Source organism: Anabas testudineus, chromosome 19, assembly GCF_900324465.2.
Source record: "Anabas testudineus chromosome 19, fAnaTes1.2, whole genome shotgun sequence".
NCBI classification, from domain to species: domain Eukaryota; kingdom Metazoa; phylum Chordata; class Actinopteri; order Anabantiformes; family Anabantidae; genus Anabas; species Anabas testudineus.
This window is the reverse complement of record NC_046628.1, coordinates 17,884,568-17,899,775: the sequence shown is the minus strand read 5'-3', so window position 1 is coordinate 17,899,775 and position 15,208 is coordinate 17,884,568. Positions and strand designations below refer to the sequence as shown.

The 15,208-nt window shown below is 44.1% G+C and overlaps 1 protein-coding gene across 1 annotated transcript; it reads left to right on the top strand.

Moving 5' to 3' along the window:
• The first annotated feature begins 39 nt into the window (after window positions 1-39).
• LOC113156679 (scavenger receptor cysteine-rich type 1 protein M130-like) lies at window positions 40-4,730 on the top strand. The gene is made up of 13 exons (XM_026351925.1): window positions 40-82; window positions 454-477; window positions 616-765; window positions 912-1,031; window positions 1,409-1,573; window positions 1,749-1,874; window positions 2,343-2,654; window positions 2,741-3,025; window positions 3,159-3,410; window positions 3,500-3,781; window positions 3,969-4,328; window positions 4,434-4,516; window positions 4,611-4,730. The coding sequence occupies exons 1-13, from the start codon at window positions 40-42 to the stop codon at window positions 4,728-4,730; spliced, it is 2,322 nt and encodes a 773-aa protein (XP_026207710.1).
• Window positions 4,731-15,208: the final 10,478 nt, after the last annotated feature.

Genomic DNA, 15,208 nt, shown 5'->3' with positions numbered 1-15,208 from the left:
GAGTTAACAAGTCTGACAGAGTTCTGCGTCCACCTGGACATGGATCACCTGCTGGTGGTGTTGGTGCTGCTGTGGATCTCAGGTAGGACTCTGCTTAAATGATGGAGGAGTGAAGTGAAATGGTTAACCTTACTGCTGCCACATTATACCGTCAGGTTTTCTTTTTCAGTAATGTTTATTTGATGGTTTATCCCTTTAATAATAATAATAATAATAATAATAATCCTGTGACAGATCTGTCCAGGTGAACCCCACCTGTTGCGATCCTCTGTATGGACAGATAATAATTCTAACAGAGTTCAGGAGTGTGTGTTAAAGTCAGAGCCAAACTTAGTTTAACACATTTAATTAGTGATTATCTTTTTATTTTACTCTCAGACTAATGTTCTGAGTCGTGATATAATGATATAATGAAAATGCTGCTTGATGTTCATCATTGTTATTTCTCCTCAGGACTCCAGGCTGAGACTTCAGCAGGTAACAGGGAACATAAAGTTCTTCTTATTCATTTGACTTGTCTCACATGGTGCTGAGAGCTGAGACGATGGATCTCCTTATATTTAAGTTACCATTGTTGGCATTTATTTTATCTCACAGTCCTCTGTTTCCTTCCAGGAGCTCAGTGTGAAACCACAGACAAGGCTGATATCGTGCTGCTGGTGGACGACACTGACAGCATCAGCCAAAAGGACTTCAAAACCATGAAGTCGTTCATCATTCACATGGTCGACGCCTTCGTCATCGGCCCAGACAGAGTTCAGATCGGTAATTAAGACTAAGACTCAAATCTTCAGTATAACAAAAGCACTGAAGCAACCGGTTGATATCAGACCGAAACAGCTATAACGTTACATATGTGTGTTACTGACCCACTTATCAGTGTCATTAAACTCAAGGCTGCATCACTGCAGGTCTGACTCAGTTCAGTAACAACCCACGGACTAAGTGGCACCTGAACACCCATCAGACCAAACAATCCCTGCTGAAGGCCATAGACGAGCTGCAGCAACACGGAGGAAGAGCCAATACAGGTGTGCACAGCGGGTTCTAATTAGTTCTTAGACAGAACAATTACAGCTGCTGTAGTAAAGTGAGGTACTGGAGTGTAGCTGCTCTTCTTTACATGTGAATACAGCAGCAGCTGGATGTCGATTGTCACTAAGGTGCACGTACAGTATAATTACTGAAATGACTACACTGATGTAACTGATTGTAATGGAGGAAGCAGCTAACAGCTGAATTCTCATAGAGTTGATTACTGAAATGCATCTTCTTCAGTTTTTATGTCCACAGACTTTTAGTAATTACAGATTTGGACTTTTGATTTTCTAACTTACACAGTTGTCAGAAGCTGCATCGACTCCCCCGACTTCACATCTCTGCTCCTGTTGATGCCTCTTTATTACAGGAGCTGCTCTGAAACACGTCCTTCATCACAACTTCAAACCCCACGTGGGAATGCGTCCAGACTCACTGAAAATTGTTGTTCTGATCACTGATGGAAATTCTCAGGACAACGTCACGGTCGCCTCAAAGGACCTGAAGGACAGCGGCGTTGAGATCTACGCTGTTGGTGATTGAAAACTTCAGGAAAGACTGAAAACGCTGTAGCTGGACAGAACTGACTACATTTAGCACTTATGTCTGTTCATGTCGGTCAGCGACGTGTCTGCATGTCGATCTTATTGATGATTTTCACAGTTTGAAGTTTAATCTTCTAAGACACTGTATTAACACACTGTTTTCAGGTGTGATGGGTTCGAGCCAGACGGAGCTGATGGCCATTGTCTCTGAACCCAAAGATTCTCACATGTACCATGGAGAGAACTTTGCATTCCTCATGGACGTCGTGGACAACCTCACCATCAGTGTCTGTAATAGAGCTAAAAGATTAGGTAGGAACACCTCCTTCATACAGCCACACGTCACGTTAGTCAGAACAAACTATCAACAATTAAAAGTGATTAAACACCAGCAGAGTCCGACGTCTTTGTCTTACAGGGAGCTGAGGTCTTCCTCCTGAAATGTTCTTCTATGTCCACCTAGATTTGTGCAGGTTTCAAAACATATCCTACTCTAATAAATACAGATTATTATAATTACTGAATAAACTATATATGTAACAATCAATCACTAGTTTTAACTCTGCCCACCTGAGACAGGTCGCAGCTGCTGTTCCTAAACACTGGAGCTGGTTTGCAGGTTTTGTTTTTTCTCTTTATACTGGATTTATTCCACAGTATCTTTCATCATGCTGCCACAGGATGGCGCCACGGTACGACGTCCAAACAGTTTGAGCTCTTTTTGTCCCTTACGTTGTGTATTTATCTGTGTGTGTCCAGACTCTGTCAGGCTGGTCAATGGAACCAGTCTGTGTTCAGGCAAACTGGAAGTGAAGTCCAACCAGTCTAACCAGTGGTCCTCAGTGTGTGCAGCTGACTTTGACCAGCCTGATGCTGAGGTGGTCTGTAGGGAGCTCGGCTGCGGGGCTCCTTCAGTACTGCAGGCGGGGCTCTATGGAGAAGTGGAGGCTCCAGTATGGGGCCAAGAGTTCCAGTGTGGAGGCCACGAGTCTGCTCTCCTAAGCTGTAAAAGCTCAGAATCACCTACAACAACCTGCTCAGCTGACAGAGCTGCCGGACTCACCTGCTCAGGTAGAAGAGGAGCTGATCTGGTTCAGTTCTGTTCTAATGAAAGTCACTTCACTTGTTTTACTGACGACTCTCTTATTTCTGCTCAGAACCCGTCCGGCTGGTGGGACAGCTCAGTCACTGTGCAGGTACACTGGAGGTGAAACACCAGGGAAGGTGGAGCCCAGTAGTCATCACTGACTGGACGGTGAAGGAAGCAGATGTTGTCTGCAGACAGCTGGGATGTGGCTCTGCGGTTTCAACAGGGCTCACAAGGTACTCCTCAGTCAGACCCGTATGGTGGATCAGCTCCAACTGTGTTCAGTCTGGATATGCGCTGAGGGAGTGTTCATCATCTGGTTCCTCTTCCCATGCCCTGGAAATCACCTGTTCACGTAAGTCTATCAGTGACATCATGTGTGCCCAGAGTCGTTCTGCACTCGTCCTCAAACCAAACATCAGTGACTTCAGTTCTGAATGTTTCTTTTAGCAGTAAGTTTAAATAGTTTTTTTCTGTCCTCCTTTCAGACTCTGTCAGGCTGGTGAATGGGACCAGTCTGTGTTCAGGCAGACTACAGATTAAAATGGGTCAGTCTAAGCAGTGGTGGTCCTCAGTGTGTGAAGCTGACAGTTACCTGAACAATGCAAACATGGTTTGTACGGACCTTGGCTGCGGGCCCCTTTCAGCCACCCAACAGTTCCAGTGTGGAGACCAAGAGTCTGTCTGTTTTCCTAGAAACACCTGCTCATCTGGAAAAGCTGCGGGACTCAACTGCTCAGGTAGAAGAGGAGCTGCAGCTTTGATCAGTTCATGTCTGTTCTAATGAAATTCACCTTGTTATTTTACTGATTCTGCTGTTTCTGTTCAGAACCTGTCAGGTTGGTGGGAGAACACAGTCGCTGTGCAGGAAGACTGGAGGTGAAACAGGGGGAGTGGAGGCCGGTGGATGCATTAGACTGGACCCTGGAGGAAGCAGCTGTGGCCTGTAGAGAGCTGGACTGTGGCTCGGCTGTTTCAGCAGGAAGCAGAAATGAGCTGTCAGAACGATCTGTGTGGACGATCAAACACGACTGCGTTCGATCTGGATCTGCACTGAGGGAATGTGCAACAGGGTCCAGGTCTTCCTCCATCACAGAGCTCATCTGCTCAGGTGACTACTGACAGACGGACAACAGTTTTTACAGTAACAGTCAGTGTTGTTGTTGCACGATCCTAAAATGTCGTCCCTCTTCAAATGTCTATATTTTTAATAAGAGTGAGCGTTGGTGTGAACGCAGCCTCATTTCTCTGTGTTTACAAACCTGCTGGTTCAGCCAATCACCTCCCTCCGTTTGCAGATCTGCTTGTTCAGCCTATTGTCTCTGTGTCCTCCATGGACGGAGATAAACAGCAACAAGAGCAACAGCAGCAACAGCAGCAACAGCAGCACCAGGGGTATTTGAGCGTGCTGCAGGGCTCCAGCTTCACCATCAGCTGCTCCATCCAGCCACAGTTTCCAGGAGGCTCCTTCCAGCTCCTCTTCACCTCCTCCAATGCAGAACACAACTACACCCAGCCAGCTGTCAATCACTCTGCAGACTTCCTGTTTCCTGCTGCAGGGCCCGCCCACCAAGGAAACTACACCTGTGTCTATCAGGTGTACGTTTTTTCTCAGAACTTCTCCTCTGAGAGCCGCCTGCTGTGTCTCAGTGTCTCAGGTAAACTGAAGCTCAGAGTCAGACTCAGTCCCACTGAAATCATTGACTTTAGTTAGTTTAATGAAGTCCTGTGATCGAACGTGACGACTGAACGTGTTTCATCAGATCCATCAGCTTTTATCATCCGACTGGTCGTCCTGCTGCTGGTTCTGCTGCTGTTCAGCACTGTGATCTGTATCACCCATCAGGTACTGTACACACTGATGTTGACTAGAGGACGGTCTGACATGAAAACAGGAGTGAAGAAATAACTCAAATCCACGTGCTGTTGTGTTTCTTCAGACCACCACAGGACAGAAACCAGGTCCACAGCAGAAGACTGATCAGGATGGTTCTATCCTTGGTGTTTGCAGAGGTGAAGAAAGGCCAGCTGAAGAGGGGGGAGCCCAGACTTCAGAGTAGGACCTGCAAAGTCCAAAATCAACCACGTGTCTCGTCGTGTCGAGCTCTGCCAGTGATACCATGTTGTCTCCAGTTCATCAGCTTGTTTACAGGCAGATTTCATTTTGATGCGTTTGAAAAACCTTCCTGAATGAGAACAGTGGTTATCAATTTGTTCAATTTTGTTTTATTTAATTACGCATTTCATCTTTTTACTGGGGCAGTCATGTGATAGACTGACTCAAAAACACCAACAGACTAACACGTGTAAATAACTTTATAGTATTTGAACTTTCAGATATGATGATTGATATTTTTATTATCTGCTCTCTGCACTTAAATCTTGAAATATGCACCTAATGAAATTGAAACAGCGCTTCCTGGATCACTTTAGTACATAATTTGCTTTGTACCTCACTCGTACATGTCTTTAGATAAAAGTGACAAATGACTAAATATAAATGTAAATGTGCATCTTTTCAATTCAGACATTTAATCTACTTCGTAATGAACTAAAGTCACAAAAAGCTGCAACAAGTACAGTTAATATAATAAAAAGTAGGCAAAAGGGAAAAATGATCCAATATAAAAAATATAAATACCAAATTAAAATATTGAACACATTTGTCGTCTGTGGTTAGACGCCATCTTTCTTTTCCATCTTCTATCTACTCATCATCTTCTTGTGTCTGTTTTTTGAGCCTCACGTTGACTCAACTCTCTGAAACCGATCGTTCAGCTGAACAGATGCAGTTTGTTTAGTTTAATATGAAAACAGTAAAGCTGTTGTAAAAGAGATATTACACATGTGGTCTGTCACAGTTTTCACTGCAACATGCACACGCTGACCGCTGCTGTCACGAGCTGGACGAAGGACTCGATGGCCAGAGAGATAACACAGAGGACAGGACGAACTGTCAATGATCCTACAGACACCAGTTGGGAGGAGATGGCGTAGGGTGATTGTGGAGGTCTGGGTGGGAACCGGAAGTGGTTGCTGACAGGAAGAGGAGGTGTGACATCACGGCCAAGATGGCCGACCGACGCGGAGCACGTGGAACAGACGGAGAAATTCAGATGGTGAATGTCAGGAAATGGGGGCAGACAACGGTGGACAGAGTCCAGGAGAGAGAGAAGCAGTCCAAACAATAAACCCAACAGGCTAATATCAGAGGTCAGGGGTGATCCAGGTCATACACAGTGAAACAATACCAGAGAAGTCCAGCAGGCAAAATCCACAACAGAAAGACAGTCCAGGTCAAAACACAAGGAGGTCCACACAGGGTCAGAACAGGGTAGAGAACAACGGGGACAAGAACAGTCCAGGGAAAAACACTCACAGTAACAGAGGAGTAGACGGGAAACAGGGTCAGGCTGGTCCAGTGAGGGGAATTCGGTAGAGACGGGTTCAGGTCCTGTACTGTGAGCAGGGGGAATGACGGAGAGCAAGCAGAACTCCCAGTACCAGGGGGTCAGGAGAGAGACAGGGTCCAGGGCAGGTAGAGTCCGAAATATCTAAAGTCCAGAAGAAACGCTGGATAGAAACTAGTCAGAGGTTGAGGTCAGACTATCGGGCAGGGGAGGACGCTGAGCAGCTCTGTATATGTAGTCCAGGGGAAACCAGGTGCAGCCAGCCCTCTCTGGGACCTCTTCACTAATGCTGGTGTCATGCTCATGATGTCTGCAGCTTCTTCCACTATCAGTTGATAGCGTGACATCTGGATATCTGCCTCTCAGTACATCTCTGCTGTGTTTGCTCTTCTGAAAACCCATAAGAACACTTTATAAGACGCTCCACGCTAGTAGCTGTATGTAGCTGCCCACTGCTCCCCCCAGGGGGATGGGTTAAATGCAGACGACCAATTTCATTGTAACATGTGACAAATGACAAATAAAGGCTGTTTCTTCTTCTTCTTCTTCTTCTTCTTCATGCAGTATGAAAAGAACAGAAACGCTCAGAATCAGTCCTGATAGTTCAGCTCAGCCCTGCTCACATGGTAACAACAGTATCTGTGTCTGGAGTTCATCAGAAAAACACGTGTAGCGTGAAGAAGGAGCGTCTCTGAGTCAGTATTCAATAATCTGATCTACCGTTTACTGGTGAATTTAGCTGTAAGAAGCTGCTTATCAGTTGGTCACGATGAGATAACAGACGAAGAAGCTGAAGTAGGAGAGAAGTGACGAGTCTGACAGAGACAGAAGACACAGAGGCAGACGTCTACCTGGACATGGATCACCTGCTGGTGGTGTTGGTGCTGCTGTGGAGCTCAGGTACGAGGTGATGAGGTAGAGAAAGACGTCTCAGCAGTTTGTTGCTGCCACTCGTTTGAATGAACACATTTCCTGAGTTGACTCGTCGTTGGCTGCATCCTGTGTGTTTGTAGTTCAGTTGGTTTCTGATCAGTTTGTTGAGAGAACGACAAAGACGTTCCAGTAATAACAGCTTTCAGCCCAAACCAACTGAAATACATGAGTATGAGTATTTAGTGTCATTCTTGTGTAACTTCTTCTTCTTCTTCTCTTGTTTCTGTTGATATGTAGCAGCACAGAGAAACTAAATACATTAACTGAAGAACAAATCAAACGTTCTCTGGAAATATTTCCCATCTTCTCGTCTCGTGAGACTGTTGTTAATGGTTGTTATTCAGAATAAAGATTCCTCCTCTCAGATGAGCTCTGTGTGTTCGGTTCACGGCTCGGCTGTAATTTACTGATGTGTCTTTTCTTCTTCAGGGCTTCAGGCTGAAGGAAAAAGCATCTCAACAGGTAAAGACTGGTGAAGGTCAGGGTGATGGGTACTTTCCTTCCAGCTGTCAGTGTTGGTTTCTTTTAACCACAAACACAAAGAGTTTTTCTATAAACGGCACAAAGGTGACAGAGAACTAACTGATAATAACTTTAACTTTGTGATGGTTTAAAAGATCCCAGTCATGATACTACCTTTACCTGGCTACCGGTCTTCTTCCTTCTTAAAGCTAAACCTTTCATTACTCTGTACTGTAGTAGCCTTCTTAGGTGACACTGTTCAGTTTTCAGATCCATCCATGAGGTTGGTCACCACATGTGTTGCAGCACCTCTGCTTCCTGTGATTATATGTCTGAGCAAGTGGTTGACTATATTCTTTATTTTATGTATAACGTCACACAATTCTTTGTTTTTCCAGAATTTCAGTGTGAGGCCACAGATAAAGCTGATATTGTGCTGCTGGTGGACGGCTCTTCTAGCATCAGCTCACCCGAATTTAAAATGATTCAGTCCGTCCTCACTCTGTTAGTGAGCCTCTTCAACATCGGCCCCGACAGAGTCCAGATTGGTACGCAGATAAATACATTATAGTTTCAGTATTACTGAAATGTAAATGATCATTATATGAACATAGTTTATTAAGGGTAAGTGCTGTTAGTAATTAAATATAGTTAAATACAGTTAAAATTCAAGTTTTAAGTCTACCTAAGACTTGGGACAGTAATGAACCTCCCCAGAATGATGTGACTTGTCCAGGAAGTCACAAAAGATCTTCCAAGGAACCACAGGACTCTCTCAGCTCCAAGTTATCATGACTCCACAGGCCGAGAGAGTGATGAGGGGAAAACCACTGCTACTGTCTGAAATCTGCCACAACCCACCAAGATGACCATTAAACCTGTTGGACTGAAGAGTTGACTGAGACACAGGAGTCCTGTACAAGAACATCACTCCTTTGTCAAGCATGGAGCTGGCTCTGACTGTACCAATGAACTTATCATGGCTGTGTGTCTTCTGCAGGTCTGACTCAGTACAGTGGCAGTCCAGTAACAGAGTGGCACCTGAACACCCACCAGACCAAACAAGCCCTGCTGGACGCCATAAACAAACTGGAGCAATTACGAAGACTAACCAACACAGGTGATCAAACACCATGACGTCCAGTCCAGAGAGGTCCTGGAAGCTCACGTTCCAGAAAATGTTTTGTAAAATGCAGGAAAAAAAACTAAACGTGTGATTTGCTGTGAGTGACCCGAAAAAGTTCTCCACTCAAAACATATTTCAAAAAGTTTGTTCAGTAGAATTTCTTGTTCATCTAATAAATAAATCATTTTATTTCAGGTACAACATTTTTCAGTATCTTACCTTTAGTTTTCTTCTCCTGCACTAACTTAACTCACTAATTCGTGGGCTGTAATCTGAAGTGGATCACAACAGAATTTGAAGCTTCATGACTCCGTTTTTATGTCCTCAAGCTTCTTGACTTTTTAACACAGTTGTTAAAATCTCCCTAAACTTCTTGTCTCTTTATTTATTACAGGAGCTGCTCTGAAACACGTCCTTCATCACAACTTTAAACCCCACGTGGGAATGCGTCCAGACTCTCAAAGAATTGCTGTTCTGATCACTGATGGAAAGTCCATAGACGACATCACAGTCCCTTCAGAAGACTTGAAGGACACTGGCATTGAGATCTACACCATAGGTGACTGACTTTGTTGAGTTCAACAGAGAGAGAAGCTTCAGAAAAGGCTTCAGTGACAGGACGAAGTGGGGATGATTTCTGAAACCAACAAGGAGCCACAAAACAAGCAAAGTGCCACGTTAATGTCAACAGAACATGCTACTTCATGCATTTGTCTCCGTGTTTTTGTGAAAATCAACTGTTCCAGGTTTTTGCCAGTTGTTGTGGTGTTATGGAGAAAATTCAACTCCTAGAAAAAGGTCAAAGTTCAAACATTAGTGTATTCGTGCTCAGCTGTAATTGTGGTTTAGTTTAAACACAATACTTCTACCTGGCTGAAACAAACAGCTTTCTTCATTGTTGGTTCATTTTATTTGAACATTAACACATTTTCCTTGAAGGTGTGAAAAATGCTCTTCATCAAGAGCTGCTGCGCATTTCCTCTCAACCCAAACTGGTTCACACATACTTTGTCCGGGACTTCAAGCATCTCAAGGATGTCATCCCAAACCTCTCAGTGAACCTCTGTAACAGCACTAAGAGCTCAGGTAGGCACATCGTCCTCCATCATCATCATACAGAGATACAAGTTCTGGATTCTTACAGTTAGACTCTGTTTACAAAGAGCTGCTGCACATGTAGGAGGTGACATCCCAGCTCAGGTCTCTGTCTGTCCAGACTCTGTCAGGTTGGTGAATGGGACCGGACGGTGTTCAGGCAGACTGGAGGTCAAGTTCAACTACTCAAACCAGTTTAACCAGTCGAACCAGTCTAACCAGTGGTCCTCCGTGTGTGAAGCTGACTTTGACCAGCAGGATGCTGAGGTGGTCTGTAGGGAGCTCGGATGTGGGGCTCCTTCAGTCCTCCTGAGGGGACTCTATGGACAGGTGGAGGCTCCGATGTGGACCAGACAGTTCCAGTGTGGAGGAAATGAGTCTGCTCTTCTGAACTGTAGAAGTTCAGACTCAACGACAACCTGCTCACCTGGCAGAACTGTTGGACTCACCTGCTCAGGTAGAGAAGGAGCTGCAGCTCTGATTTGGTTCATTTCCTAATGAAAGTTACTTTTCTTATTTTACTGATGACTCTACTTTTCATTCAGAACCTGTCAGGGTGGTGGGACAGCCCAGTCGCTGTGCAGGAACACTGGAGGTGAAACTCCAGGGCGAGTGGAGACCAGCGGTTCACTCTAACTGGACCCTGGAGGAAGCAGCTGTGGCCTGTAGAGAGCTGGACTGTGGCTCTGCTGTTTTAACAGGAAGCAGAAGCAGTTCCCCATTCGGACCTGCATGGTGGATCAGTCCTGACTGTGTTCAGTCTGGATATGGGCTGAGAGAGTGTGTATCCTCTGGCTCCTCCTCCTCCAACCTGGAAATTACCTGTTCAGGTAGGATTACATTTCGTCCACGAGGACAGACGCCACAAAACACGGACGGCTTATTCGAATATACAGGTGACTTGTGCTGAGGAAAACTGGAAACAACACTGATCACAGTCCAGAAACGAACACATCATCTGATTTAGGTCGAATCAGAGCCGAACACACCGTGTGCAATAATCTCCTGATCTAACATGTGCTGAATGAGTTTCTGTGCTCATTAATTGGATTTAATCTGTTTAATCACAGCCAATCACCTCCCTCTGTTTGCAGATCTGCTTGTTCAGCCTATTGTCTCTGTGTCCTCCATGGACGGAGATAAACAGCAACAGCAGCAACAGCAGCACCAGGGGTATTTGAGCGTGCTGCAGGGCTCCAGCTTCACCATCAGCTGCTCCATCCAGCCACAGTTTCCAGGAGGCTCCTTCCAGCTCCTCTTCACCTCCTCCAATGCAGAACACAACTACACCCAGCCAGCTGTCAATCACTCTGCAGACTTCCTGTTTCCTGCTGCAGGGCCCGCCCACCAAGGAAACTACACCTGTGTCTATCAGGTGTACGTTTTTTCTCAGAACTTCTCCTCTGAGAGCCGCCTGCTGTGTCTCAGTGTCTCAGGTAAACTGAAGCTCAGAGTCAGACTCAGTCCCACTGAAATCATAGACTTTAGTTAGTTTAATGAAGTCCTGTTGTTAGAGTAAAAATGATTTACTCACTGATTTTTAATTTTCTTATTACAATGTTACTTTACTCATAAGGCTAATTTCTTGTTCTTGTACTTATTGTCATTATGAAGGATATATGTGTTTGATATTTAATCCTGTCAGCAACAGGAACATGTTATACTCTGCTGAAGCTGCACTCTGCACACAGACATAAAACAGGACAGGTCAGAAAAAGGTCAGCATTCTCAGAGTTGACCAGTTCTTGTTGCTATACACCTATGAGCAGTGTTTTATCCTTATATGGAGTTCTTTTTCCTTGTAAAATGATCATCCTTTAACCATACCAGCCCCCATCTGTGACTTCAGGGTGTGTCTCATTTGTAATAAAAAGCTTGCACAAAGGGGAGACGAACGGAGTCGGAGGTAGAAATTCCTGGGTGAAGCATTTATGATGCTAAGACCTCAGGCCGGCTCCCCTTGCAAGTAAAAAGGCCAAAGATTGTCCTTGTTGTGCTTTATTGTCTCCATCTCTTAATGTATGAAAGTGTTGTGGTAATTTTGGACCCAACACCTGTGATCTAACGTGACAACTGAACGTGTTTCATCAGATCCATCAGCTTTTATCATCCGACTGGTCGTCCTGCTGCTGGTTCTGCTGCTGTTCAGCACTGTGATCTGTATCACCCATCAGGTACTGTACACACTGATGTTGACTAGAGGAGTTAAAGAGACGATGTAGAAACTGATGGAGGTGTCTCCCATGTCTCTCCAGACCACCAGGGAGCAGAGGTCAGACCCACAACACTCAGCTGGATTATAATTACCTCACTGTGTGCTGAGCTGAAAAAAGCCCATTTGAAGAGGATCTTCACAGTCCTAAATCTGGTCTGGCTCTCTTCAAACTCTTACTCTTCTTTCCGATGTGCCCTCTTCTCCTGAAATTCCTGCACAGATTTAAATAGTTTAGTTAAATAGTGTCTCGACCTGTAGCAGAAATGAATGTGTCACAATCTACTTTAACATTTGTCTTTCTTTTACTTACAATCTTTTATAAATCAACTTTCCTGTGGATTCGAGGACTCTGGATCTTGAGGATCTGGCTCCAGTTGTTGATCAGGCTTTGACTGGAGCTTTCTTCCCCTCATCTTGTTGCTTCTTCTTCTGTGACAGGTTGATGATTCCGACTGAAAAGTTAGTTCCACAAACTACAGATTCTTGTATAAAAGCTGTGGATGCAGCTGCACATTAATTTCCAAGCATCATGTGCTGATATTGTCCACAGCTTCATTCAGTCAACTCAAGAAGCTGAAGGACAGACGAGACGTTTAAATCCTTTTAAAGTCAAATAATGAAATATGAAATAATGAATCTGTTGTTCTGACCTGCAAAGACTGTGTTTAGATACCTTTCATTTATTAATTGATGTGATTGATTAGCTTCAGTACTAGGAAGGGATGCATATTATGGCAACTCAGAGTTGCCCCATCCCTGATTAAGGTGGGTGATGCAGAATTTGGCAATTAAGACTTGCCAAATCATGCATCCCCTCCCTGTTTAGAGTAGGGGATGCATATTATGGCAACTCTGAGTTGCCAAATCATGCATCCCTTCCCTAATTAACTGTAACACACGTTATAACCAAATGCTGTCATTTGTCCATCTTTTAGGTTATTTTAAGCTGACAATGAAAATACACATACACAAAAGTGTGAGTGGGTCAAATCATACCGAAGTTTGTAAATCTTGTTATTATAAGCAGATATTTTATTAGTGTGAGTGTGATTTGACAAAGTATGACACATTGATAACATTCATACATTCAACGAACCACCACGAAAACCTTCATTAACCACAACACGGCTAATCTGCTACACCATTTTTAATAGGGCAAAGATTTTACCCACACAAACAATGTTTTAACCCATTAATCAATAAAATCTGCAGTTTTATAGCGAAGCCCGACATAGACATAGCTACTACGATACTTGAACATTACGTTTAGTCTAATAAAGCTGCCGCAGGAGCAACATTTTTAAACTAGCATGGATTTATTAAACATCTCCAACATAGATAATTTAGCTTTTACACAGTCGTTTGTCCAACAAATCATTTGTTCCTGGGTTTACGCTTAACCTGTGCGCGCTCCCGCGTGGGGAACGCAGATCTCGGCAGGCAGGCGGAACTCGGCATAACACCGGTCCTGTCCCACCGGGCGGAGGCCCCGGGGAAGACCCAGGACACGTTGCAGAGACTATGTCTCTCGGCTGGCCTGGGAACGCCTCGGTGTCCCCCCGGAAGAGCTGGAGGAGGTGTCTAGGGTGAGGGAAGTCTGGGCATCTCTGCTTAAGCTGCTCCCCCCGCGACCCGGCCCCGGATAAGCGATGGAAAATGGATGGATGGATGAAGAAACAGGTGTTGGATTATAAAGACAGTTTCAGACCTATGAGGCTAAAATGAAATTCAAAATTCACCTCAAGGCTCTTTACAGTGTTTAAGGTTTAAGACCTTACAAATAGAACTGTATACAGAATTATATAGAAAACCAACAACCCCACTGAGCAGCACCAGGAGACAGTGGAGAGGAAAAACTCCTTTAGAGGAAGAAACATCCAGCAGAACCAGGCTCAGGTTGGGCGGCCATCTGCCTCGACCGGTTGGGGAAAGAGGAGAGAAAGGAGAGAGGAGAGGATCTCAGGGTATCAGTGGAGGTCCCCCAGCAGACTAACTTGAAGTCTAGTCTTAAATGTAGAGAGGGTGTCTGCCTCCAGAACCTGAACTGGGAGCTGGTTCCACAGGAGAGGGGCTTGGTAGCTAAAGGCTCTGCCTCCCATTCTACATTTGGAAACTCTAGGAACCACAAGTATACCTGCAGTCAGAGAACGGAGAGTTCTACTTGGAAGATAAGGAACTATGAGGTCTTTAAGATAAGATGGAGCCTGATTATTAAGGGATTTATAAGTGAGGAGAAGAATTTTAAATTCAATTCTGGATTTAACAGGGAGCCAATGGAGAGAAGCTAACGTAGGAGAAATATGATCTCTCTTACTAATTCCAGTCAGAACTCTGGCTGCAGCATTTTGGATTAACTGGAGGCTTTTTAATGAGTTATTGGGACAAACTATTAATAATGAATTACAATAGTCCAGTCTGGAAGTAACAAATGCATGGACTAGTTCTTCAGCATCACTTCCTCGTTCTCTACCCTTTGTAAATTACATTTCTAAAGTTTTTTCAGGTCCTTACAGTAATATCTAAATGTACATTTACAATGTGAAGTTAATTCTTAGTCACTGTTTATTGGCCTCATGTTAATAGAAAAAGACGCAGCATCAGCGGAGGCTGTAATAAGCTTTACCCAACAGCCCAGGACCAGATCAAGACTAGATCAAGAGGCCAGACCGTGACCTCTTTGCTGTCACTTGTCTGTTTTAGGTTGTTCTGAGAGAACTCTTCAGTCCATGTGCATCTAAACCACTTATCCTTCAGTTAACCTGCAGGTCTGACCTGGGGAGGAAACAGGGGAGAGAGATTGTCTCATTGTAAACAGGTGAACATCATGTTGGAAATCCAGAAAATAAACAAACCTGTGTGTTCAGAGACGTTTTCCTGACGAATAAACTGAAAGAAAGTAAAACCCTTCAAAATAAAGTTCAATAAATATTCACTGCAGCTCTTTTAACACCTCAAAATTATGTTGCATCTTTATTTCATGTACAGTTTGATATACTGATATACAAAAACGTGTTTCTATTAAAAAGTGGCACCAACACAGCAGAGAATCTTTAACATTTTGTCCTTCACCAACATGAAAACTAAATAAATTCTAATTTCTTTGACTCACCCTTTTAAAAACTCTCATCGAAGTGACATCAGAACAGTTTGCTCTAAACCTTTCTCAGAAGCACATTATCCTCATCGTCGTTCAACTGTCAGGAGAAATTACAAAAAAAAAAAAAAAAGTTGCCCCTGCTGGTGCGTTCAAAGACATTGACGTCAAACTGAGAAGAAAAGAAATCGGAAGCGTTGACG